Source organism: Eschrichtius robustus, chromosome 17 (genome assembly GCF_028021215.1).
Source record: "Eschrichtius robustus isolate mEscRob2 chromosome 17, mEscRob2.pri, whole genome shotgun sequence".
Taxonomy (NCBI): Eukaryota; Metazoa; Chordata; class Mammalia; order Artiodactyla; family Eschrichtiidae; genus Eschrichtius; species Eschrichtius robustus.
Window position 1 is genome coordinate 2,602,084 of NC_090840.1, and position 24,777 is coordinate 2,626,860.

General features: G+C 42.6%; 1 protein-coding gene across 1 annotated transcript in view; it reads right to left on the reverse strand.

Annotated features, from left to right (window-relative positions):
• Positions 1–2,559, reverse strand: part of ST18 (ST18 C2H2C-type zinc finger transcription factor) — a 64,132-nt gene extending 61,573 nt beyond the window's left edge. The window contains exons 1-2 of the mRNA XM_068526279.1: positions 2,292–2,559; positions 92–94 (exon numbers count right to left, since the gene is read on the reverse strand). Coding sequence (XP_068382380.1) covers positions 92–94; positions 2,292–2,559 — 271 coding nt within the window. The remainder of the gene's footprint in view (positions 1–91; positions 95–2,291) is intronic.
• Between the last annotated feature and the right edge of the window lie 22,218 nt (positions 2,560–24,777).

The window sequence follows — 24,777 nt, forward strand, 5'->3', positions numbered from 1 at the left end:
GCTCTTTAAAAGACAGCCAGGGGAGGGCGTGGGGCACAATTTTGTCATTAAAGGGATTCAAGCTCATGACCTCAGCCTTCGTGAGCCTAACCCTCTCTCATCACCTGAACCTCCTGCTGAAGACAAAATTGGGCACACACCTGGTCAGGTGAAGACCTTGGGGCGCCTGGAGTGACCGAGATGGTAGATGAAAGCCCTTATGCTGGGCTTGGGTGCATACTCAGCTCTCTTGCCTTCCGGGGGCTGGGGGCCACTTGCTCAGATGGCTGAAGGCAGCTTAGACTTTTCCTCTCTCGACCAGGTAGAGAAGCATCTGTGACCTGTCATTTCTGGAAATGTGACTTCGTGATTTGACGTCGTAGGGACTTTGCCCAACTTGCCTTCCAAAGGTGGTCAGATCGTGGGAAGGATTGGATTATAGAGCACAGTTAGCTGGGAAATAGTTATTTTGCTTGTCCTTCAATTGTTTCCTAATTGTCTTCTTTCCAACACCTACAAGCTGCGTTACCTTTAGCATTAAATCCCTTTGTCCTCAGTCGTCTCATTTGTAATATCGTGGCCATAATAATACACACTCACATCATTGTTGGGTGGATTAAGTGATATGATTTATGTGCTCGGAATATATTAAGAATTCAAAAATAATGGACATTACGGCTGTAGTTTTAGCATATTCATTATGATTAGCGGTGGCTCTAATACTAACGAGTGAACATTTGTGAAGCTGCAGAGAGAAGTCCATCAGTGCTTATAAGTGAATATTTAACTGAGAATATTTGACAGTATATTTTCCTGGTTACTATCAAGCGTCTACAATGATCAGTCAGCTACAAAAGAAGGTGGGAAGCTGGTGGGCAGGTACAGTCCTGGTCCTCAGGGCGCCTGCAAAATGTGTTGGTGTAAAAGATACCCATTTTCTTAAATACTTGGTGAATTAATGTCAGCGAGATGAATTACATATACCTAACCATACTGACTCAAGGACTTTCCCTAGTACTAGATTCAACCTACAATTTTCGTGAATCAACAACAACAAAAAACCGACCAGCTCAAGGAAACAAACAAAAAAAGTCAAGGATGATTATAATTTACAGATGAGCCATGAGGCTTTAAGCCATATGTTAAATACACAAAAGCCAGAAAATTCAGTCAAACACTAGCGAATCAGAATATAACTGTTTTAACTACAGACTCTCCAATTACTTGTAAGCCGAGACTACTGGAGAGCTGATGATTGTGATCTGAGATCTGTGCTCACTCAGTCAATATGCTTTTATATCTTTTCTATTAACACCTACTGCCATTACTACCATTCTATATGCAATAGATATTTATGATCTAAGAAGCTCGTTGCCTTTGGTTTGTATAATTTATACTTCTTTTCAAGTAACAACTTATTTTGTATATTTTGATCCCTGAAAAACTCACATTCAGAAAAAAATGTGTATGTAATAGAACATACACACATCTAGTTTCATTTCCTAAAAGGTCAAGCTTTAGATTTCCATGTATTTTCTAAAATAAACTTTTGAGACATTTTGCATGTCCTTCGATTTTAGCCTCATGCACAAAGTGGTCTGTGATGGCCCAGGTCCTGGAGGCACTGGGACAACCAGGGTCTAGTGGGGGTGACCGCGAACTGCGGAGAAGCACATCCTAAAATTTCAAAAAAAAATTACGGGCAGGGGATTAAAGAGGCACAAACTATTACGTGTAAAACAGATAAGCAACAAGGATATACCGTACAGCACAGGGAATTATACCCATTATCGTGTCATAACTTTTAATGGTGTATAATCTGTAAAAATACTGAATCACTGTGCTGTACACCTGAAACAAATATAATATTGTAAATCAACCGTACTTCAGTAAAAAATTAACAAAATAAAATTTCAAAATAGAGACTGCATCTCATACGTCATATCAGGAATATCTTAAAGCTTATTTTGCAGGGGTTTTATCTTTCAGGGACTAGACATCCACCCCATTAGGGAGTCAAGGTCCTCTTCAACTTCGGGGCTTAGTCGCTTTTATTTTCTTCGGAAAGAGGCCCGGTCCAAACCCGTGCCTGGGGGCAAGGATGTTCTGTGCCCTGTGGCTTGGGCTTAGACTCCCCAGAGTTTTGGAAGGAAAACCTGTCCTCACTAGCGGATGCTGAGGGAAACCCATGTCTGGTTTTGCTCTCACGCTGGGATTTGCTTTTCCCACCATACAAACGGCATGTTCCCCTAAGGTGGGCCTGGCTCTGTGTGCGGGGAGGAAGTCAAGCTGGGGCCACTCCTCCTCGCTACCTGCGCCGGGGTGATGGTGGGTCTCCGGGGGGCCGTCCTGCCCCAAGGCGTCCGCCGTCCGCTCAGCCCGTCCCTCCTCGCAGTCCTGGCTGGGGCTGTAGTGTCGGGGCTTCATGAGCAGGGACTTTCTCTTGTTGACCGGCACCCCCAAAGCCTGCTCCCCGGCTCTCCTCTTCTTGGCCGTGGAGCAGTCGTGAGCAGCGCTGCAGTAACGGAGACGGATTAAGAACATGGTGAAAGAGTTCACGGCTGTCTGCCCTTCGACCATCACCAAGCACGACCAAAGAAACCTGGGACCCAAGGTTTGGGGTTAGTTGTCGGCATTAATGCAAACAGCCCATCCGCTGAATTCACTGAACTGTGTAGATTCTATTTTACTGCCGATCAGAAGAGCTAAAAAAAAAAAAAAAAAAATCATCCTTAATCCTGAGTAAGCATACGTTAATCTGTGCTTTGCCCGGCACTACACTAAATACCCAGGGAGGGATGAAACAAGATTTGCACTGGTTTGTTAATCCCAAGAAAGAGCTAATGTGAAAAATATACCACCAGCTACAAGAAAACGTGTCCAGTATGGATAAGTCACAAGGTTTTTCGGATAGTTGTTTGCTACTGAAACTGCTTATCTCTGCCACAGTTGCATGTCAACCTTGAGATGCCATATCCTGGGCTTTGACTTGAAAGACCGGGCATTAAGCGGGGGACAAGCTGTGAACATCTGATCAGCCCATCTCCAGTCCCAGAAAAAAGTGGAAAGATGCTTACGGCACTCTGCCGTTTGGTTCTTACCCATTTGGCACACAGAACAAACAAATAAAAGGAGGAGAAATAAGATTGGGTTTCACAAACATGGACCACAGTTTATCCTTCCTCCTGTTCTCGTACAGGTTTATTTGGAAGTCCTCCTGAGGATGGCCCTTTCAAAAGAGATTTCCTACATATAGCTCACTTGGCATTAACGCAGCTCACTCTGTGTGCTGAAGTTAAGACAAACAATTGTCTTGGCAAGACCCAGGAAGGCCAGAGGGTTTAGCCAACAGTGAGTCTCTGACATGTATTTATTAAACGCTCTTTGAAGAGAAGTGCAAACTTAAGATAAAAAGATCCGGAGCAGAGAATCTGGACTCAGAGTAATGAGATATTACTCCACCGCTAAAAGAAGACGGAATATTCAGCATTATTACTAAGACAAGGCCTTAAATTGTTTTGAAGCATCAAGGCAGAGAAACACCAATGGTGGCCCATTCGTGAAAATTATTTGATTAGCATCACACGTGAATTCCTGAATTTAGAAGAGTAGATTTCAAAACTTCAGAAGAAAAAAAGTGCTCTTCCTTCTGGGAAAGAAAGAGATTCTGGAAGGAGAGATAATCCAAGAGGGTTAGAAATCTCTCACAAAAGATTAAACACTGAGAACTGAAGATTATCCCGGTAAGGAAGAGAACAGTGAGTTTCCTAAATAAACTAACGTGCTTTGGCAAAATTTCTCTGATGAGCCCAAATTTAAAGGGACCACGGAGACTTCCCTGGCGAGTGGTTAAGACTTCTCCTTCCAACGCAGGGGGTGCGGGTTCGATGCCTGGCCGGGGAGCTAAGCTCCCACATGCCTCGCGGCCAAAAAACCAAAACATAAAACAGAAGCAATGTTGTCACAAAAATTCAATGAAGACTTTAAAAAATGGTCCACATCCAAAAAATCTTTAAAAAAAAAAATAAAGTGACCATGCACAGGCGATGGAGCGGAAGAGCGTCTCAGCAGGTGAGCAGGAGTGCGCATGCCTCTGTGAGGACACTGGAAAGGGCAGGCCTGCACGGCCCGGGCCCGGCCTGTCAAAGAGAACGGTCTACAGCACGCGCGTCCCGTGTCAGGGCAGCAACGTGCAGAGCAGCAGACCGCCCCCCCGTGCAGGAGCCTGCTCTGTCCGGGGGAAAGACCTCTGAAGGGGGAGGGGCAGGAGGGCAAAGTTCCCAGGAATGTGCAGAGAGTTCAAGGCCCCGTAAACCAAAGTCTTCTAAATCGAGTGAGTTTCCCTCCAGGATGCTCAGGGGATACCACAAGCGAGGCCGCTAACCATCATCCCGAAGCAAGAAGACTTAGAGAAAAGGAGAGGCTCCCGGCAAATGACACGCAGCTATTAAAGCGGGGGGAAGAAGGTGGATTCTAAACGCTCATGTTAGCCTAGCACGGGCACTGGGGAAAAGGCTGAGAAAGTTTATTCAAGCAAAGCTTTGTCAGCGCCAGGAAACACTGATCAAAGAGACCCGGGCTGGTGGGCTTGGTCGGTCAGACAAACGCCATTCCTTTCTTTGGTGGCTGGGGTGATGGATGAGGCTGAACGTGTACTTCCGGTAAGATCCTTACAGATTTCGCCTTGCTAATATTATTATCCAAGTTTACATAGAAAGACAAGGAACATTCCCCAAATCACGTGACCCGTAATTGGTGGGGCTGATATTTGAGTCTGCTCTGCTGGTCCCCAAAGCTCATGCTCTCCTACGTGTTGCCGAATCAGAACAAGGAACCTGGGTAGTTTCCATCTGCCTTTGACAACCGGGTGGAGTGGGACCCGAATAAACCAGCCACCGCTCCAGCCGGAGGAACCCGCCTACCACAGGGCTGTTCCCAATGATTCGGGACACTCATTAGATCGGCAGATGAGGCCGAGCTGCAGCAAAGAAAAATGCTGCAAAACGTGGCTAAGACACCGCCCTGCCCCCCGACATGTCCACAGTCGGGGGCAGTAGAACGAACGTGACGAGAAGACATTAATGATAAGAAAAATCAAGTTCAGTATCTGGGTCCAAATAATAACTTGTGGAAGGACGAAAAGGATGTTGAGGTTTTATCGAAAGTACATGTACACACTAATATGTATAAGATAGATGACTAATAAGAATCTGCTGTATAAAAAAAAATTAAATTAAAAAAATGGAAAAAAACCAAAAAAACCAATTTAGCTTCAAATAAGTTATTGTATTTGACACTGTGTATGAAGTTCCCTAAATAATACTGGCTGTGTCATCTGTAATGAATTAATTGAATCTTTTGGAACACTAAATTCCTTAGCCAACAAAGGGGGATAATAATTCCCATGTTATCACATGTCATAGGTAAAGAAGGTGACATCTGTGCTGCGAGTGACAAAAATAGGTCAAGACAGGGCTGTTCGGACTCCTGGTTCTGACTCTCTGCACCTTGGACTCCATCAAAACCAGGCTGAGCACCACCTGCACAGACTCTCCAAGCTTGTGTGTCCATAAAAGCATTCTACTTTTAAACATGGTATTTGTATTCACATAAATTACATTAGATTTATACATAACATTTGCTTGAAATCTCCCTTTCTGTGCATTTCTCCTCTGCAAAGTAGCTATGGCCCAGGCAGCATTTGGAGCTAAAATGGAAGGCTTTATAATAAATATTACCCTTTGTGTGTGCATGGAAAATGGTCCCTTTCCCGCGTCTTCCCTGAGGGCACACTATTTTGGCTTTATTGTGACACTTCACTGTGACACTGCAATGAGGGAAAGCCAGGCTTTACATGTCACTGAAAGAAATGCCACAAAATGCTAACATATCTTCTCAAGGTTGCCAGAAATAATTTCCACTGGGTTGTGTTTTCCCATCTGTGGAGCTCTGAAATGTTAAGGAAATAAATGAGCTCTATTATCTATATTTTTCTAGTAGATGGGAAAGAAAGGGAAAAAGCACACTCAGCCCTGCATTTATTGTTCCATTCAATCAAACTGTTGCTTTAAACATTCAGAGTCCTCCAGGGGACGTTACCAATGAGCCAAATACCTTTCAGCGCCATATTTCATATCTGCAGTTTTGATTTTATTAAAACATCTTTAAAGGATCTGTAGTTTTACCTGAAATTTTTGGTTACCTATTTGAAAAATGCTTCCATGTAGAAACTCGAATTCTAATTGGAAACGGTACTCCCTTTGATGACAACATATGGCTGAAATTTTATTCAAAAGGTGATAGAGGAAAACAACAGTCAATAACACTAATGATAGTCTCATTGCTGGAGGTCTGTTTAGAAGTCAAATTCACTGACCTTTCAGGTTTTGGGAGAGAGCACAATAAAGTGGGGAACTGTGAATCCCCCCAAATCTGTATAATGAACACTGGACTCTAGAACGATTTTCCAGCTTATTTTCCACTTTCCACAGTAATAAATCCTCAATGCAAGTTACCAAAAGATATGTAACACAATTAAAAATGTAGGTTCATATATGGGAGTAGAATCTAAAAAAGAGTGGATATATGCATACGTATAACTGAATCACTTTGCTGTACAGCAGAAACTAACACAACACTGTAAATCAACTATACTCCAATAAAAATTAATTTAAAAAATGTAGGTTCAGCAATAGATACATTTTGGGTACATCCCCCAAAAAGAATAAAATAGAAAAACAAATGGAAGTTATAAATCCCTGAGTCTAAGGAAACTATTTACATGCTCCAACATTTCCATGGAAAATTCATAGTGGGTATTCCTACTGATTTCTTTTAATCAGGCAGAATACCACAGACTCATGGGAAGGGACCAGGAAGTATGAATTTGAATTTAAAAGACTGGCAGGAAAAAACAAAGGTATGATGATTGAAAAAGAAAAAAATTATACCATTATTATTTTCAGAGACATGACTGTATTTGAGAAAAACCCCAAAGAATCTACAGATAAAATATTAAAATAAGGAAGTAACTTCAGTGAAGTCACTATTAAAATGATTTGAACTTCTATAAACCAGTGATAAAAACATTAGAAAAAATTTTAAAATAAAACCATTTATGATGCATAGAAATACCAAATACTGAGGAATAAATCTAACGCAAGACATGTAAAACTTACACAAAACAAATAACATTTTGAGAAAATTAAAGACGATCTTAATAAATGAAGAAATAAAAAATGTTCATGGAGTAAAAGACTCAGTACTGCAAGATTTCAATTCTCCTCAAATTTATCTACTAGATTTAATGCAATCCCAAACAAAATCCCATGAAGAATTTTTTTTTTTTTTTTTTTTAGCAATTAACAAGTTAACTCTAAAGTTTGAATGGGAATGAAAAGAACCAAGAATAGCAAAAAGCATCTTGGATGTAAAAGTTATCATGAGCCACACTTAGTACTTGAGATAGGTGTTTCTGGTGCAAACATACAAAAATAGAGCAAAGGAACAGAGTAGATGTTCCATCTACTGGGTTCAGAAATAGACTCACACATATATGGTCAATTTATGGCAAAGGTGTCATTGGGGAAAGGGTTCTTTCTTCAGTGACTGGCACTGGGTCAATTGGATATTTATCTGAAAAAAAAAAAAGGCTTGATTCTACTTGACGGTATATACAGCAAACAATTCCCAAAGGATTTAAACCATGCACTGGAAAACAATAAAACTTCTAGAAAAAAATGTGAGAAGATACCTTCATGACCTTGGCAAAGACTTCTTAAGCAGTTTACAAAAAGCACTAATTTAAAGGAAAAGACTGATAAATTAGAACACCTTAATCTTAAGGACCTTTATTCATCAAAAGATACCAGCCAGTAAGGAGAGCTTTCTATCAATATTCTGTTTCTTGATCTGTTTACATGAGCTTGTTCAGGTCATAAAGATTCATTGAGCTCTACTCTTAATGATAAGTACGTGCTTCTATAGGTGTGTTACACTCTCCAAAACAGTTATTAAAAGGCCAATAAGAGAAAGAATTCTTCCAAATAAATAAGAAAATGACAATGAATTTAAAAAGTGGGCAAAGACATGGCAGGCACATCGCAAAAGAACTGATACCCAAATGAAGAGGCGCTCAGGCTCTTTCCTCTCCAGGTAAATGCAAAAACATAACTCGCTTGTTGACAAATAAAGTGGAATTATAAGTGGAATCCTTTAAAACTTCTCCTTCTCATCATCAAAACAGCAAACCCAAACATCATATTCTAGAAGAAAGGACAATGATTAGTGCCTCCCTTAAAACTTAGAGGATGCATGGCTGGTGGTCCCTACAATTTCTCCCTGAAATTCACCAGTGCAGACCCTAGTAAGACTGATGCTGGGGGTTAAGAGCGGGCAGCCACAAACCCAGACAAATAATAGTTCTAACTGCAGTTGCTAGACCGAAACATGGGATCTTTGCTTTGCAGATTAACAGAGACTCAACTACGTGCTTTGCAGTCACTGACACGGCAATTACATCCTTTTCCATCTCCATCAGAGAGCGAAACCAGGAGTGTTAGCATTCCAGTAACACAGAAAAGAGGGCAGATCCACAGTCCTGCTGAGGTGTGTGCCAATTCAGCTGCCCTCCGCCGTAATACAGTCTGAAGGGGCCTGGGCGATCCGTGCGTCCCACAAATCACCACGTGGGTAGATGAGGTTGATAACATCGTGTTGATGAGAACAGATAAGCAGGAAGTGGCAAGTATTTTAGAAGCTCTGGGAAGACATCTGTGCCCCAGAGGGTAGACGATAAACCGGCAAAGATTCAGGGGCACATCATATCAGTGACACTTTGAGGGCTCAGTGGCCTGGGGCATTTCAGGTGTCCCCAGTGATAATAAAGGACAAAGTATTGCATCTACTCTTCCCACCACTGGGAAGGAGGCACAATGCCAGATTGCCTGATTAGGTTCTGGGGACCACATATTGCACCCTCGGGACTACCGCGCTGATTCGTGCTTGGGTGACAAGGAAGGTGGCCAGCTTTGACAGGGCTGCAGAGCAGGTCCCGGCTGCACTGAGGACAGCCTCGCTGGTTGGACATAAAACCTGGTAGAGCCTATGGTATGTCTGTAGGCATCTGTGGTCAAAGGAAAAGGTGCTCACAGAGTTTGCGGCAAGATCTCATGGAAGGATCGCAACACAGAGACACAGGTTTCTGAAGCAAGGCCACGTCATTTGCGGCAAAGAACTACACTACTACATTCTAGAGATAGAATCCCTGACCGGGAGGCCAGAGCTGACCATCAGGAACTGGTTTCTATTAGACCTACTAAGTCATAACGTCAAGCAGGGACAAGGACATGAATGGTTTACCTAGAAGATCAGGGTCGAGGGGATCTAAGGAAGACGCCTGCCGGTGGACCTGTGAGAGTTAGATTGAGATGAGAAGGTCTTTCCTTGCATGACACCCACCAGAGAGCACATACCCGGGAAAAAGCATTCAACCACCAACCAGACAGAGTGGCCTGGTCAGGAGAAGTCAGCTAGCCTCTGCCTTCGGCTTTCCTACGCTGGAGTTGATAGTGGAGGAGACATCATGGCAGGGATGGAGGGACAGGACAGGCCCCACAGCAGGGCTCCCACTAAGACCGATTTAGCTACTCTCGCAGCCCATCGTCCAACCTGTCAGCAGAAGAGATAAATGCCAACCTCCCAACACGACACCATCTCTTGAGAAGGCCAACCAGCCGCTGGACTTCTCACTGTGGAAGGGGCAGCAATTCAACTTGACTGGAATTAACACATATTCTGGGTATGGATTTGCCTGGCCCGTCTTCAGAGCCTCAGACAGTACCGCTATCTGAATGTTCTATCAACGAGAATTCTCATACGTCTCACGGACCAAGAGACCCAGTTAGGAAGACGACCATGGGAAGAGAATAATTGGATACACCGTAGGCATCACATATCGCACATCCTGGAAACTGTGGTCCTGATGGAGTGATAGAACAACCTCTCGAAGGCATAGCTGAGATGCTGGCTTGAAGGAGATACCCTGCCAAGAGGGCGTGCCTTCTTTGGGGCCAATATGCACGCTTGATGATCATTACGTAATGCCACGCCCTCCACAGTCTGAATACATGGGCCCAAGAACTAACAGGAATTAGGGATGGTTTGGTTTACCATGACTCCCAATGACCAGCTTGAAGGATCTGTACATCCCTCACCCCAAATCTACCCCCCGTGGGTCTAAAGATCCTGGTCCCCTGAGGGAGTGCTTCTACCAGGGGACACATAAGAGTCCAATCAAACTTTCGGCTCTGCCTGCCTCTTGGTCACTTGGGCTTCTTGGGCTGGGAGACCAGCAGGCCAGGGAGAGAGTCACCATCCTGGCAGGCGTAATGGGCCCTGATTGTTGGGAGCGGCAAGGCTGCTGTTACCTTAGGGGAGCAGAGAAGAACACATCTGGCCCTTGAGTGACCCACTGAGGCGTCTCCTGGTTCTTTCTGGCCCAGCCCTGACAGCCAACCAGCATGGACGGCAGCCAGAGCATCTGAAGGTCCTGGGGAGCAGGGCTCAGCTCCCTTAGGGACGAGGGTCTCACTTCCACTGCCAGGTAAGCCGCCTAGATGAGCAGAGATGCTTGGCAAGGAGGGAGGGCCTCCTTCCAAGGATGGAAGAGAAAGTAGAGAATGACTGGGACAAACTCTGAGGAGCAATCCCAGCCCCAGGGCGCCCAGGAGGAACGGCCTTGGCTTCCGCAGCAACTGCACTGCAGTCTGCTTCCCACTCTGCCCTGTCCTCTCATGGCTACTGGACCAGCTTTTACGAAATCAAGAGACAGGCCCCTGCGGGAAGTTAAGCCCTTGTTCATTGGAAACGGGCCTCCTGATTCCCAAGAGGTACAGGCCACCGCAAGTGACAAATTTACTTTTACACAGACAAGACTCTGAGACACTGTTCTTTCTTGGAGGATGGTCCCTGAATCCACGCCCAGCTCTCTCAGCCGCATCGGAGAAACTTGTGCCTGCGCTCGTGTTCACAGAGCTGAGCCGTGCACCCCGCAGTACACCTATAATTAAGCTTCTCCTATGACTCATGTCATCAATTCAGCGACTAAGTCGTTGCTATCTGTCGATGGTTGGTTTGCTGTCATGGAACACTGACTCCATTGGCAAGGTTATTTGATAATATCAGGTTTATAAGAGGGGAGAATTTTTCTTCCCATAAGGCCAGAGCTAATAGATGCTTTTTCCTCACTTAATTGGGATTAAGTTTTATGAGTGATAAATTAATTGCATAACATCTACAACAGTTTGTTCATAAAATAGTCGAGCCGTTAAAAGCCACATTGCAATAATAATAATTAATAATAATAATAATGATAAAACTTGCTCTGAATCCTGAGTAACAGTGGAAGGAGGTAAGAAGACTCCCTCAAACCTCCTGCTGCCCCACCACCTTCTCAGCCCCCCGCTGGCCGGACACACCTTCCTCTGGGATGTCATTCTGGAAACGCTGTCAGAACACATCCTTTTTACGCCACTGTGGGTTTGGCATTTTCCATGATTATAAAACTTAGCCCTCTGAATTGTCATTGTCTCTCCCAAGAAACTGGAACCATCTACAAGGGAACGGAGACTGCTTCTTGTTCATTTCTTATCTCCTGGGCATCTGTAAGGCCTGGGTCTTGGTGTCACGCTTGGTAAATGTGCCCGGAAGTTGAACTCCACCCAGATGCAAGCGTATAAAGATGACTTGGATGCAACTGCCTTTCCCCAGGAGAGTCATGAGAAAGCTACCCATTGGCTGTTCAGACCATGTGGCCGCCCACCCTCTTGGAACAAAAGGTTACAGATCCACACCAGCTTTTGTACGGGGGGTAGGGGGAATTAAGTTAACAGGAGCAGATAACTCAGGAAATCCTACTTGGCCCACACAAGGATTGACCAAATGACCAAGTGGTCATTCCCAAACTCTGCTCTCCAAGAAGGCAGAACAATCAGTCAGTTTTAAAGACAGTTCAATCCTCACATGAACCAAAATTTTAAAAGAAACAATATTTAATCATCAACTAAAACACAAACGAATACACCAAAATTTGGAATACAGTCTAACAAAATATAAATGTCCTCCAATTTATACCCAAAGGAAAAGGATGCATCTCAGTGAAGTAATGTGGAATTGCCAAGTTCCTTGTAATTGCCTATAGGTTGACTAATTGATTCATTAATGTATAGCCACAGCTTAGCCATGCAATACATAAATAGCCCATTGGCCTCTTCAGAAATATAACATGATAGGTCATAGGGATTTCCCCGAAAGAAGAGAAGTTGGATCTATTAAGATAAAATTAGAAAGTAAAGACAGTAAGAGGTGGTTATTATGTGGATTTTAGAATCAGGATACCAAAAGAATTCACAAAGAACTTCAACACAAAAGGAGATTTGTTGTTGTTTGCTAGCAAATTTGGCTTCATTAAAGCCACACTGCTTGTTTTTTTAATTTATTGAGTAATACTTCAAATATATGTTCTAAAGTATATAAAACAATAAGATATATATGGTTTTATATTAACTTTGTCAAGTAGCACTATAAAACTAAAAGTATTAAGAAAAATTAAACAATGATCTTATTTTGATCATGAAGAAATATAAAAATGAAATTCACAGAGTTCATGAATGTTTGCCTTAACAAAATATCATATTTGAGGAGAAGATACCTAAAATGGCCTTACTTTAAAAGAAAACTTTAAATGATTATCACATCATCTTAGTTGCTCTGATAAGTATTTTACCATAGATTGCATCTGCTAAAAAAATTAAATGCGGTTGAGTAATAATAGCATCTTGACAATTTAAGTTAAATGCATTTGCAGAACTGAGTTCAAAGTTACTCTTTTCGCTTTAATGAATTAGGCAATAATCTGAAATTTTTTTTTTTTACTTAGTTTGTATTCCTATCCAAAAATTAAGATGAAATAAAATAATGAGAGTGGTGAAATTCCATGATAATGAGGATAAAAATACTGTGCATTATCTTTGTGTAACATGTTAGTATATGGTAAGACCATATACATTCATTTTTGTGCGTATTCACAAATACCTAGTTTTAGAAGAAATTAAAGCAATCCCCTCTGATTTCCCTAGCACAGTATTTTACATAATTTTATGTAGCAATTGAGTTACCAGCAGAAATTCTATTAGCACAATATGCTTGCAAAAATGGTTAAATTAAAAAAAGGACCAACAAGGACCTACTGTATAGCACAGGGAAATATACTCAATATTTTGTAATAACCTGTAAGGGAAAAGAATCTGAAAAAATATATATATGTATAATGGAATCACTTTGCTGTACACCTAAAACTCAAGAGACATTGTAAAATAACTCTACTTCGATTAAAAAAAAAAGCAACAGGCTTGGGTGCTGTCAGCAGGGACTGGGGTTGCCCTTGCTCCCCAGGCTGGATGGTCAGGCTGCCGGCTGCCAGGCTCCCTCCCCCGCCCCCGCTTGCTGTGGAGGAACCAGCTGTGCTGCTCAGCTCGTCCCTGGGGAAAGGGTTGTAAGTCCCAAACTTGAAAGAAAGAGAAATCTTAAATGCCAGCATCTTCACGTTATTTTCACGTCACCCCCATGAATGAGATGCTTCATTCACCCTGCCATTTCATCAGCATCCCACCTCATCTTGCTTGGAGACGTGCAGGAGACTGACATCCTGCATGTCTCGTCCCTGGCTTTATACCTTATGACACTGATCTGTACTTTATGCATGTGCATGTGTGTAACTCAGGGCCTTCCTGGAGGTCACGGAGCATTGGTTACGATCATGTAGGCACCGTGCGAGCACTTTCTACAGTTGGACGAGGACCAGAAACCTTCCACGCACACTTCCAAGGAAAGAAGACACACTTAACTTCATCATAAAACTTGGAATTCAAAGTGAATTTGAATAATCTGATTATTTGGTAATCAGAACGAGAAGGTTAAGTTTTTACAGAGGTTGTTGACTAGAACGCTGGACCAGGATCCAGGCACAGGAAACAATTTCAGTTCAGAAAGGCCATTTCAACCCTCATCTTTGACTGGCAACATCAGACAGAGTACGTGACAGTGACTGTAAAAGTCACACTGAAAAGTCTGCTCCAAAAGTTACTCTTGAACCAAAATAATAAAGGTAATTGATATTTCATTCACGATCATGTGAATAAACTCAGGATCATGTGTGAATCAGCCAGACAACTCAGGGGGAAAAATGTTTATCGTGGGCAACTTATAAAAGACACTATTATGCACCAGGTCCAAGTCTATCAAATACCAAGGTCCTATTTATGTTTGTGGCACAGACACATCCTTAGGAAATGAAAACGATCTCATTTATTCACAAAGTAAAGATCACGGACTAGTGATGGGGTTTGTAGCCTTTTTTTTTTTTACCGTGGGTGATTCACTCCCGGAAAAACTCACCTCAGGGCCACAGAAGTAAAACTAAGTACATTCGGTATCTTTAAATGAAGACCAGGAAGCATAAAGTACCAGCTATTTAGCACCGTAATGAGTAAAGTATAGGTGTCCTCTGTTCTCTACTGTGAACATTTATTTATTTTTTCTTTTTCCCAAGATGTGCAGATGTGAACTCTTTCTAAGGAACAGGCTCTGAAGGGCTGTTGAGAATGACACAGAGTAAGGCTTCATATGTTTAAAAATATGATGTAAGAATAACATGGTTTTACATGCAATAGATAATTATAACCATATTTTGCATATTAGAAACTAACATAGTGGCTTCATTCTCTTTCAAATATAATGAATTCGCTTCTTTAGATGAAATTTATGTATGAATACTTTTGTCAGGTAGTCTTTACATTTGATTATTTTTGTAGTAAGAAGGAGAGCCACATTATTTCTGTCACCTAGAACAGAGTTCATCAATGTTGACCTTTTTCATTATTCATTGATTTCTTTTTCCGGCCATTCCTGTTGTGGTTTCTACTATAGATATTTCTCAATGTTCAAAAGAATGGTTTTCTCAGTTTTGAGTGTATGTGCATGGGGTCTAGCAGAAATATTTAGAGTAGAAATTTGCAGAAGAAGGAAAGATAATATGAAAAGAAGGAAAGTGAGAGAGAGGGAGAGAGTGTTAGGCGGAAGAGTCAGTGAACGGAGGCAGGGAGGCTGGGAGGAGGGGCGGAAACTAAGTGTGTGTGTGTGTGTGTGTGTGTGTGGGTGTGTGGGCGCGCGCGCGTGTGTGCGTGTCCTCGTGTGCCGGGGGCACAATGTCAAAGACCAGCAGAAATAGACACCGAAAGCAACCAACACGAGGGAGAGGTACACCCACCGAGGGAAAACAAACAGACCAGGCACACACACAGACACAGAGACACAACTTCATCAACTAATACGGCAATGTTTTGGCTTTTAACATGACGATGACAAAAGACTCTTTAAGACCATGTGGCTCTTTTATGACTACTGTCGTAAATGCCGATTTTATTTCTTGACATTTACCTGAATGCAGATACTTGGTCCATAAATCTCAGTTCCGTTCTTAGTACCCTGAACTAAAAAAAACTAGAAACCTACAGATACACACAAGGTCTTTGGTCATCTGATGTTTGGACGGTATCCATTTATCCTTCTCGACTTCACCAAGACACATTATGAGTCATTTCACAGAACTTGCTGTCATGCCGGAGAAATATTTAAAAGGGGGATCAACTGTTAAAATTTTTAGTCAAGTGAGTGCTGAATTAGTAGGGATTACCTCCTTTGCTATATTATTAAAATTACGTGTATATAAATGTGTGTCATCTCGCTATACATGTGTATGTGTAAGTATATATATATATATGTACACACACAAATCTGTGCAGTGTTGTGGCAGCCAAGTATCCAACTGAATCAGAAATAACTTGCTTTTAAGGGCTATTCCTGATCTAGACGCTCTCAAGCTTCTACATTAAGCCTGCAAATCCACACGTCACTTCCCGTAAGGCACCCCTTAAGCGTATCTGTGCCATCCTTCCCATCAGAGCTCCTGAGGACCCCCCCCCCTCCTGGCCCACCTCTGTCCCCAGGCCCCACCAAGTCAGGCAGGCTCGGCCCCAACATGGTTCTGCCACCTCCGGACCCGGCAGGCGGCCGTCTTCCTGGACCACTCACAGGATGCCCTTACTCCCATTCGCTGGTGGGCGCAGGGCGGAGTGACTACTTTGCCCGTGCCTGCCTCGTAGTTTACTATTCCATCATGTAACCTTTTTTAGAAATTCATATTCTCATTCAGAATACTGTACGACTGCTTCCCTGAGAACACCCAAGCGATAGGAACCCGCTTCCGAGCCAGAGTTCACTCCTCGAGACGACGTGGACAGTGGCCCCTGAGACACAGCAGTGCTTCAGGGCCCAGAAGTGCTCAGGACCCCCGTTTTACCGTTCCACCCCCATGCTGGCTGGGAGCTATCCTGTAAGTCATTGTTTTCGAGATGTTTCCATGGTTAGTAGGAATCATGAAGTTAGAAACCTGTGTGCAGGCTTGGTCTACAGTGTTGTCAAGAAACTGTCCTGCATCTGTTTTAGGTGTAGAAATAAACTGGACATCAAAGCTTAATTCACTGAAGCACAAAATGGAAGACACTGGGATCTCAGAGCCCAGGCTTTCTATTGGTACGTGATTTGTCATCGCTTTTAAAAACATGGGGCCATCTTGTTGAGGAAGTGGGTTTGAAGTCCTGGAGGGAACTGGCCTTCATCTACACTCAAGGGACGCCCCTCTGTTCTCATCTGTCCCTCCCCCTTGATCCCCTGCCACCCAAACCCCCAGCTGGCCCAGAACCAGGCCGCTGGAAGAGTCTGCCTTGGTTAAATCTGGTTTAACCGAGTGCCTGTTTCCTGCCCGTAGGAGTTCCCTGGGTGGACACGTTCTCACCCTCCCAACGTAGGTCAAAACCTGGCCGGAATTCACTGCTCATGTCATCGTGCTCCTGCACAATAAGCCTCCCGTACAATAAACGCGGAGCCCCGTGATCGCAGGACAGACGGCAGGCTCTGTGTCGGCCTCCACCTCCAAGGACATGGGCCCTCAGGGGCTCTGGAGCAATTTCCACGGACCCTTCGCGGGCAGAGGGGTCTGAACTCCCTCAGTTCTCACGGGGCACCGGGAAGAGCAGAGCCCACTCCGCGGTCCCCCCGGGCGTGCTCCGTCATTTCCCTACAAGTTTTACTGCCGCAGCCCTGGACAACATCCTCACCCCACGAGAAGATCCCACAGGTGGGGATGCGCTCCCGACCTCAGGTGGGGACCACGGTGAGGACCTTTAAGGATCAGATGCCCCGGCCCTCGGTTTCTCCCAAGTGTTCACACGTCCAGCAGCGGCGGCTTCACCTGCTGACCTGTGGCCTCAGGGTCTCCTGTCCACAGACTCGCTGGCTGATTCCTTCCTACAAGCAACTCAGAAATGGGCAGTAGGCACTTCTGTTCTAGTTGTGATTTCTTTTCTGGACTGAAAATGACCAAATGAAAACTAAGGGAGAAGTTAACAGAATTAAGAGCACCTCATTTTTATGTTGTAGAGGAAGACATGTATTGATGGTAGAAAAATAAATTAGAAATGATTATTATAGCAAGAGTAGCATGGTTTGTAGTCAAGGGGCCGGTAGAAGCTTTGTTGACTAAACAGTCTAGACTTTAAAGGGACAGACGTAGGGGAAGAATCTAAGAACTGGAAGGAAAGAGGTTACAGGCATTGTAAAAAGATAAAGAGAATCAACATGTTAAATAGAAATTCCTTGGCAGTGAGTTCCTAACTACATTATTCTCAAAACAAATATTGGTAGACAATGTAAAATAAGATATCTCAAGTAACATCATGTCCTAGGGATACAACGGTGAATAAAATAGATTTCTTGTCTTTAAAAAGTTTACAGTGTATCAAAAAGAATTATATATGATGAATTAAAGTTTTTCAAATAGTTTATTCTTTTTTTTTGATGTCTCCCCAACCAAATTCTAAACTTGAAGGCAGGGGATCTGCTTTCTTCTGGATGCGTGGACAGACGGATGGATGAGTAATAAAATAGCTACAATTCAAAGTCATAAGTGCTTTAAAACAGACAAGAAAAGAAACGCTTTGGGGACACAATGGAAAAAAGTATTAGTCAGCCTGGGAGGTCATGGGACAGCTCATTGCAGAGATGACATTAGTCATTAGCCTTAAAGAATGAGTACAAATCCCATAGGGGATTAGATGAAGGGAAGAATTTTGCCAGGAACAGACTGTAACAGAGTTGAGACGGAAAAAGCATTACATAAAATAAGATAAAATAAAATAAAATAAAATAAAATAAAATAGTAAAATAATAATATAAAATAAAATAAAATAAGAAGTAGCTTTAGGCTTGGGATTTCCTGCAGAAAACAGTCTGGTGATGAGATTGGAAGAAGAACATTTGGAAGTGGAGGTGATTCGAAAAAAGGACTTTCTCCTTCAAGGAGGATAAAATAAACAAGGAGAAGGATCACACAAGGGGAAAAATAAACAAGTGAAAATGTAGCAAAGGAGAGCTTCAATGGCAAAGACGAATCAGAAGATACGTCTGAATAAAGCCAGAGGTCAATTTAGCTCTGCTTGGAGATGGCGGGAGCAGTTAGGTGAACCCAGAGGCCAAGACTCAAAGCGCCGTATGGAACAGTTTCCTTAGTCAAGAAGGCAGCAAAGACGTGACATCTGAACGTGTCTCCAAGGTCCCACAGCTGGTCTGACCGGACCCCCAGAACCCAGGGCTGCTGTTCACCCACGTTCTCGCCACCACACGCACCCGTCAAAGTCCAAGTTTGTGTTAGAGTTACGAGAAGTCACCCATGGAGAGGAAACACTGAAAACTAAAGCACACACACGCTTTGGTTGCAGGAAGTTGATGTGTCAACATTGAGGGACACATTTATCTCAGTTCACCCTTCAAGCAGGAAAAACACGACAATTGTCAGAAATCTCATGTTTGCAAACATACACGGTAATTGAAACGGGACTTCAAGTGGGTTTAGCTTACCTAAGAGATAACAGCAGAAATGAAGAGCTCTGCCTGGCGATTCAAGTTAATCGTTCCTTCACGGAAGATGAAGGAGAAACAAGAGATGGAATTCAATAGTTTCACGTTGCACTAGAGATGCTCTAGAACACATTAGGGTGAGAAGATCACGACCACATCCTAACCTGTGACTTTCTGGGTGGGTTGAAAGGAACCTCAGCACGTTGGTTATCGATACATCAAGGTGACAAGGCAGTCACGTGACCTATGGAAGCCGACGGAGAGTCTGGATTTTGTTTGAAACATAATAATGACATCCCCTGAGAACACACTCTAGATGACTGTAGAGGCATATAAAGTGGTGTTTAAACGCATCCTTACACGAATTCTCTTTCTAATGATCTGTGGAAAATATTTAAGGAAGATTTGGTTGATTTCAAACATGTCCAAGAGGTTAAAACAAAGACTCGCAAAAGACCAAGGCTTGTGCTTTTTGCCACACTACTGTCAACGTTTTGTTTGTTCAGTGTTCTGCTATTCTCCATCAAGTAGAAATGCAAACAGTCATTAACATTAACCCAAGAGTTCACAGACCAAGAAAATTCCAAAGAAACCCAGACGCTTGTCTTTCCCTGCCAACCCATGCCATGAAAATTAACAATGGAGAGAAGAGCTTTTCCAAGTACGGAGTGAAGTCTAAGCTTGTGGGTGCCTCTGGAACTTTAATATGCAGGATAACAGCTCAGAGATCTCGCTAGCACGCAGGTTCACTCGGTCTGGGGTGGGCCTGGGAGCCTGCGTTTCTAATAAGCGCCCAGGGGACGCTCGGAGCAGCCGGTTTGGCTCCGGGTAACACGTGATCCCCGAGTGGGAGGGGACCTCTCCCGCTGCAGTGTCACCCACAGTGTTTTTATCACATACTTCCCTGGTTTATTACATCCATGCGCTAATTTTGTCTCCACTGCAGTACCTGGTACTACACTGGGGCAGAAGAAGTGCTGAAGCAACAAATATAGATGGAGATATTCTTTCCCCTCATTTGTGTTACAAGAAAAGAAGAGCTAAATGGATAAAAAAATTATCTCTGTGGGTGAGCTCTGCAAATCCGAAAACCACGGTGAAGTGAATCTTCATGTGCAGCCTGCAGGGGTGGCATGTGTCACGGTTTTAGAAAAGGTCTGATTTCTGGAGATGTTTGCGCCTTAGATTCCTAGAACCGTTGGCTGACACAGGCCACCGATATCCTTGGGATAACGTTGGAACATGGAAAGAAAAGGTAAAGAAAAGAAAGCGCATTTCCTTGTTCTTATTTTTTTCCCCCGAGAAACTTCACTGAATATTTACGTATAAGCCCCATGGTGTTTTACATCATAATGCGGGCATTATGATGTAAAATAAAACATATACAGTTAAGATAGGGCGCACTCTGCCCCATGCAATCATCGTTTTGTATATGCAGACTGGAAAACACATAGCTGTTCAGCCTCTAAGCTCAGCTGTGAAGGGACAGGAGCCCGCTGCCGGCCCAGTTCTAAATGCCTGTCCTTGACCTCACGTGGACGCAGAAAGGACACACACCTGCCACTCTGTGAAATCAGTCTCCGCAGGGCAAGGCCCACGATAGCTCATCACCTGGGAGGAAGCACTTCGAAAGGAAAAACAACTAGAACGAACAGAGATTTGTATCAAATCCAGGTATTTTAACAGACTTAAAATCACATAATTAGTTCATGGAATAAAAAATCCAGAAGGAAAGGACAGTGGCCTCTTTATAATCGGCAGTGAATATTTCTTATGAATCAAGAAAATGTGCTGGCAGGGAGATCAGCTCGGTGCTTTGTGTCCGCCTAGAGGGGTGGGATAGGGAGGCTGGGAGGGAGATGCAAGAGGGAGGGGATATGGGGATATATGTATGCGTATAGCTGATTCACTTTGTTATACAGCAGAAACTAACACAACAATGTAAAGCAGTTATAGTCCAATGAAGACGTTAAAAAAAAAAAAAGGAAAGAAAATGTGCTGGGGTTAGTTTGTAGGTCTGATATATTCCACCTTGATTTATCAATTTACTGATGAAGTTGAAGTAAATATTTCCCCCAAAATTCGGATGATAAGATAGGATTCCAGTGTGTCAATGCAGGTTCATCAGTTGTAACGAACATACCACCTAGTGGGGATATTGATGGTGGAGGAGGCTGGGCGTCTGTGGGAAGTTCTGTCTGTTCTGCTCAGTTTTGCTGTGAACCGAAAACCGCTCTAAAAAGTAAAGTCTATCGGGGAAAGAAAGGAATGCTAGGGTCTGCAGTAACAGAGGACAATACAGTGGCTGCAGTGGGTCTGGGGAGGCGTGGGGTGCACCCTGGACCACAGACGGGCCCTAAGTTCTGCCTCTGGTCCAGTCTCTTCTTAGTCAAAGACCTTGCGTGTGTAAAGCATGTAACTTCCCTGAACCCGGCCTGTGAGTTAACTGTGGACAATGTCACTTGTCCCAGTGACCCTAAGGGCTGGTTGTAGGGATCTAATCAGATCCTGCGCACTATTTCCACCCCTCACTCGAGAGACACCTACTGAAGGCCGCTCATGGCAGGCTCAGTGCTAAATGCAGGCCCATAAGTACTGCTGGCACACAGTTAATGGAATTTTCTTGTTAAACAATGAACTCTTTTCAAATTTTTATTCTTGTTGAAAGCCTCCCTAAGATATCTTAAGACACTTTCTTACCCCGGTAAGTACAGTACAGAAAACAAACTAACTCACTCTCTGGAAGGATTACTCATGCCCCCGAGGCGCAGGCTGGACACCAGCCCCCTGCCCTTTACACGGAGGCGGATGAGGGCCACCAGGACGGGGGGGTGATGGACAGTCATGCCTCAGGCACCCCCTTGCTGGAGACTTCTCTTCCAAATTAAGTCCTTATCATCTCCTTCTTTGGTTATCAGTCTCACTTCCCCTCAAAGGGGTTTTAGGAAAATGGGTTTTCCTTAAGGTGTCAGTTCCTTGGATTCTAATTTATAGGTTTGGCCACATTTAGAGAGACACAGGGCTAACGGGAACATAATAGATATGATATGTTATTAAATATCCCAAACATGCACTGAGCCGTGCATTTGGAAATCACAGCAATAAAGGAAAGAAGAGAGTTTCTTCCTTCTTTTCTCCAACCTTGTGATTAAAACAACGTATTTCCTTTAACCTGGATAATAGATTTATGACACTTAACTTTAGAAATCAGTTTCTGTTCAGTGTATTTCCTTCAGTTGAACGTCCTCTCCAGAAATTCTGTGCAACAAGTAGTTCCAAGAAAATCATGACCATTAAAGGAAACTTTAGTCTCAAGAAAAAAAGAAAAATTGGAAAGAAAACTACTAAGTATTACATATTTAACTGATATAAAGACTTCAGTGCATGAAATAAGATAGAAGAAAGAAGAGAAAGCCATCTAAACCTGTAAGTCGCAAAATATTCTCACGTCAATTAAATATTGTTATTAAATCTATAGCTGATTATAGAACTCATAAAATGTTTAATATTTTAAAACTTACAAGAAAATACCAAGTGATAAGGTTTTGAATGAAGGAACAAATTATGTAAAATAAAATAAAAAGAGACAACTAAATTAAAATTTTATTACAAACCTTAAGCCAACTGGGAGGCAGCAAGAAGACCATGAAAGGACAGTGGGAAGTGCCTCTAATATAATTAAGAGCCTTGAATTCACTTGTGCCTCTAAGGAGTCACATAGGAAAGCCATTTCAGAGGCTGGAATGTAGTTTCCTAATTAGAGGAGAGGGGCCGGGACTGGCATAAAACACTTTGCCAACGCACGACACAATTACCAATATTAGTAGATGCAATTGCAGGCAGATCAGATTAAAGATAATAGTAATAAAAGAAAAGAGCAGAGAAAATCCAATGGTCATGATTTAGACGGGCTCACGAGAGCCTTCGCAGCACCACCTGTAACCTGAATTGTGCTGGAGAAAAGGCTGGAAATGCTAATAAGGCACGTGATTAACGGTGGGTCTGGGGTTATAAATTGCTTTTTTAATGGTGAAGACAGAGTATCATAAGAAGATGAGAATGCCAGTATCAATTTTTATTAGTGTCAGGAACAATATGCCGTATATTTAAATCAGCTTCATTTGTATTAGTATTTTTATAGGTAGTAGCTCTGGAAGCAATAACATGTCCAACGCATTCTAAAAAGAAGAACTAAATAAAGTTGCCAATGTTCTCCACAAAAGACCCATAACTTTTACACTGAGGAAAATATGCCACATTTCCTGAGATACTCAGAATTCAGGTGCACAAAAATGCTGGATTCTGGACCACAACAAAGCTGCAGAATCAACTGGAGGAACAGTTGTAGCAAATGGATAAAGTTGGACAGAATTAAAAACACACTAAAAATAAACCTTCCATATGAATCAGAATTTTTTTCCAAGATTTATGTACAATGGCATTTCGGGTCCATATCTGGGTCAACTTAAACCATTTAAGAAACAACTTGAGACCTATTTAGCCTAAGCATGATCCGGCTGTTGAAAATAAGTAATTATCAAATTAACAGTAATCAGTAATTTTTATAAACTCGTTGTTAGTAAAGAAAAATAGGTGAATTCATTTTGTTTATGAATTTTCCCAGAATCTATCACCAGCTTCCTGAATTGGTCTAATGACAAATTAGGTAAAATTGAATATCTGACAAAAAGTTTTTTTAGAGAATTAGGAGACTAGGAAATGCTATTTTTAATTAAAATTTTTTTTTTTTTTTTTTTTTGAATTTCAGAAAACTAGGCTTTGAAAAATAAACCATAAGGGTTAAACTGCAGAATTTTAAGAATCCAGGTTCTGAGGACATCAACAATGGACCGTGTTTTTGATCTATATTCTAGACAATTAGTATTAACCGCGCATGACAGAAAGCTCGGCCTGGTGAGTGGGAAGCTGGCCTGAGTCAGAAGTCTGGATTCCTTACTAGTTGTTTAATCTTAGGCTATTTATGTAAACTGCTTATTTTCACTTTCTTCATCTGAAAATTGGAAGTATCATCGTTTCTACCTTCTAAGGTTCTTGGAGGATTGATGAGACAGATTGCTCCAGGACCCTCAGGACTGCCTGGGTCTCAATAAATATTAGTTTTATTGTAATTATTGATGCTAATAAAGTGCTTAAACAGTAATTTCTGTGTCTCCAGGAGGGTCATATTAAACATTTTTCCTCTCAAAGTTGCTTCTCTCTGCTAATGTCTTCTTTTTCTCTATGAATTTTATATTTCTCCTTAATCCAAAGCATACAACGTATTCATTCCTTCAAATTTCTCTTTTTCTTTTCAAGTTATTCTTCAAGACACATTACTCTAAAGGACTTTTCCCTCCTCTGAATAGTTTGATTCCCTAAAAAGACTCCAACTGGAAACACAGTTCTTCAGCTGTGGGATGCCCGAGGAACCCACCCTGGGAGGGCACACATGGCAGGCTTCTGGAGTCTTGACCATTTTCAACTTCTCTCCATCATTCTACAAGGACATCAAGTCTCCAGACAAATAGGAATTGTTAACGAGAGCAGATGTAAAAAGCAAGAACGTAAGGCAGCCAGACACTCCGGCCATTTAATCCTGTCCCGATGTGTGGGTATATCTATGTTCTGCTCACATAAAAGTAGTTTAAAATGTAATATTTTCAACGATAAAATCGACAACAGATGCAGGGCCATGGATTTCCTACAAACTCATTTCCACAGAGAAGAGCACCAGCATGAAAGCTTGCACCCAATTCTGATAGATCC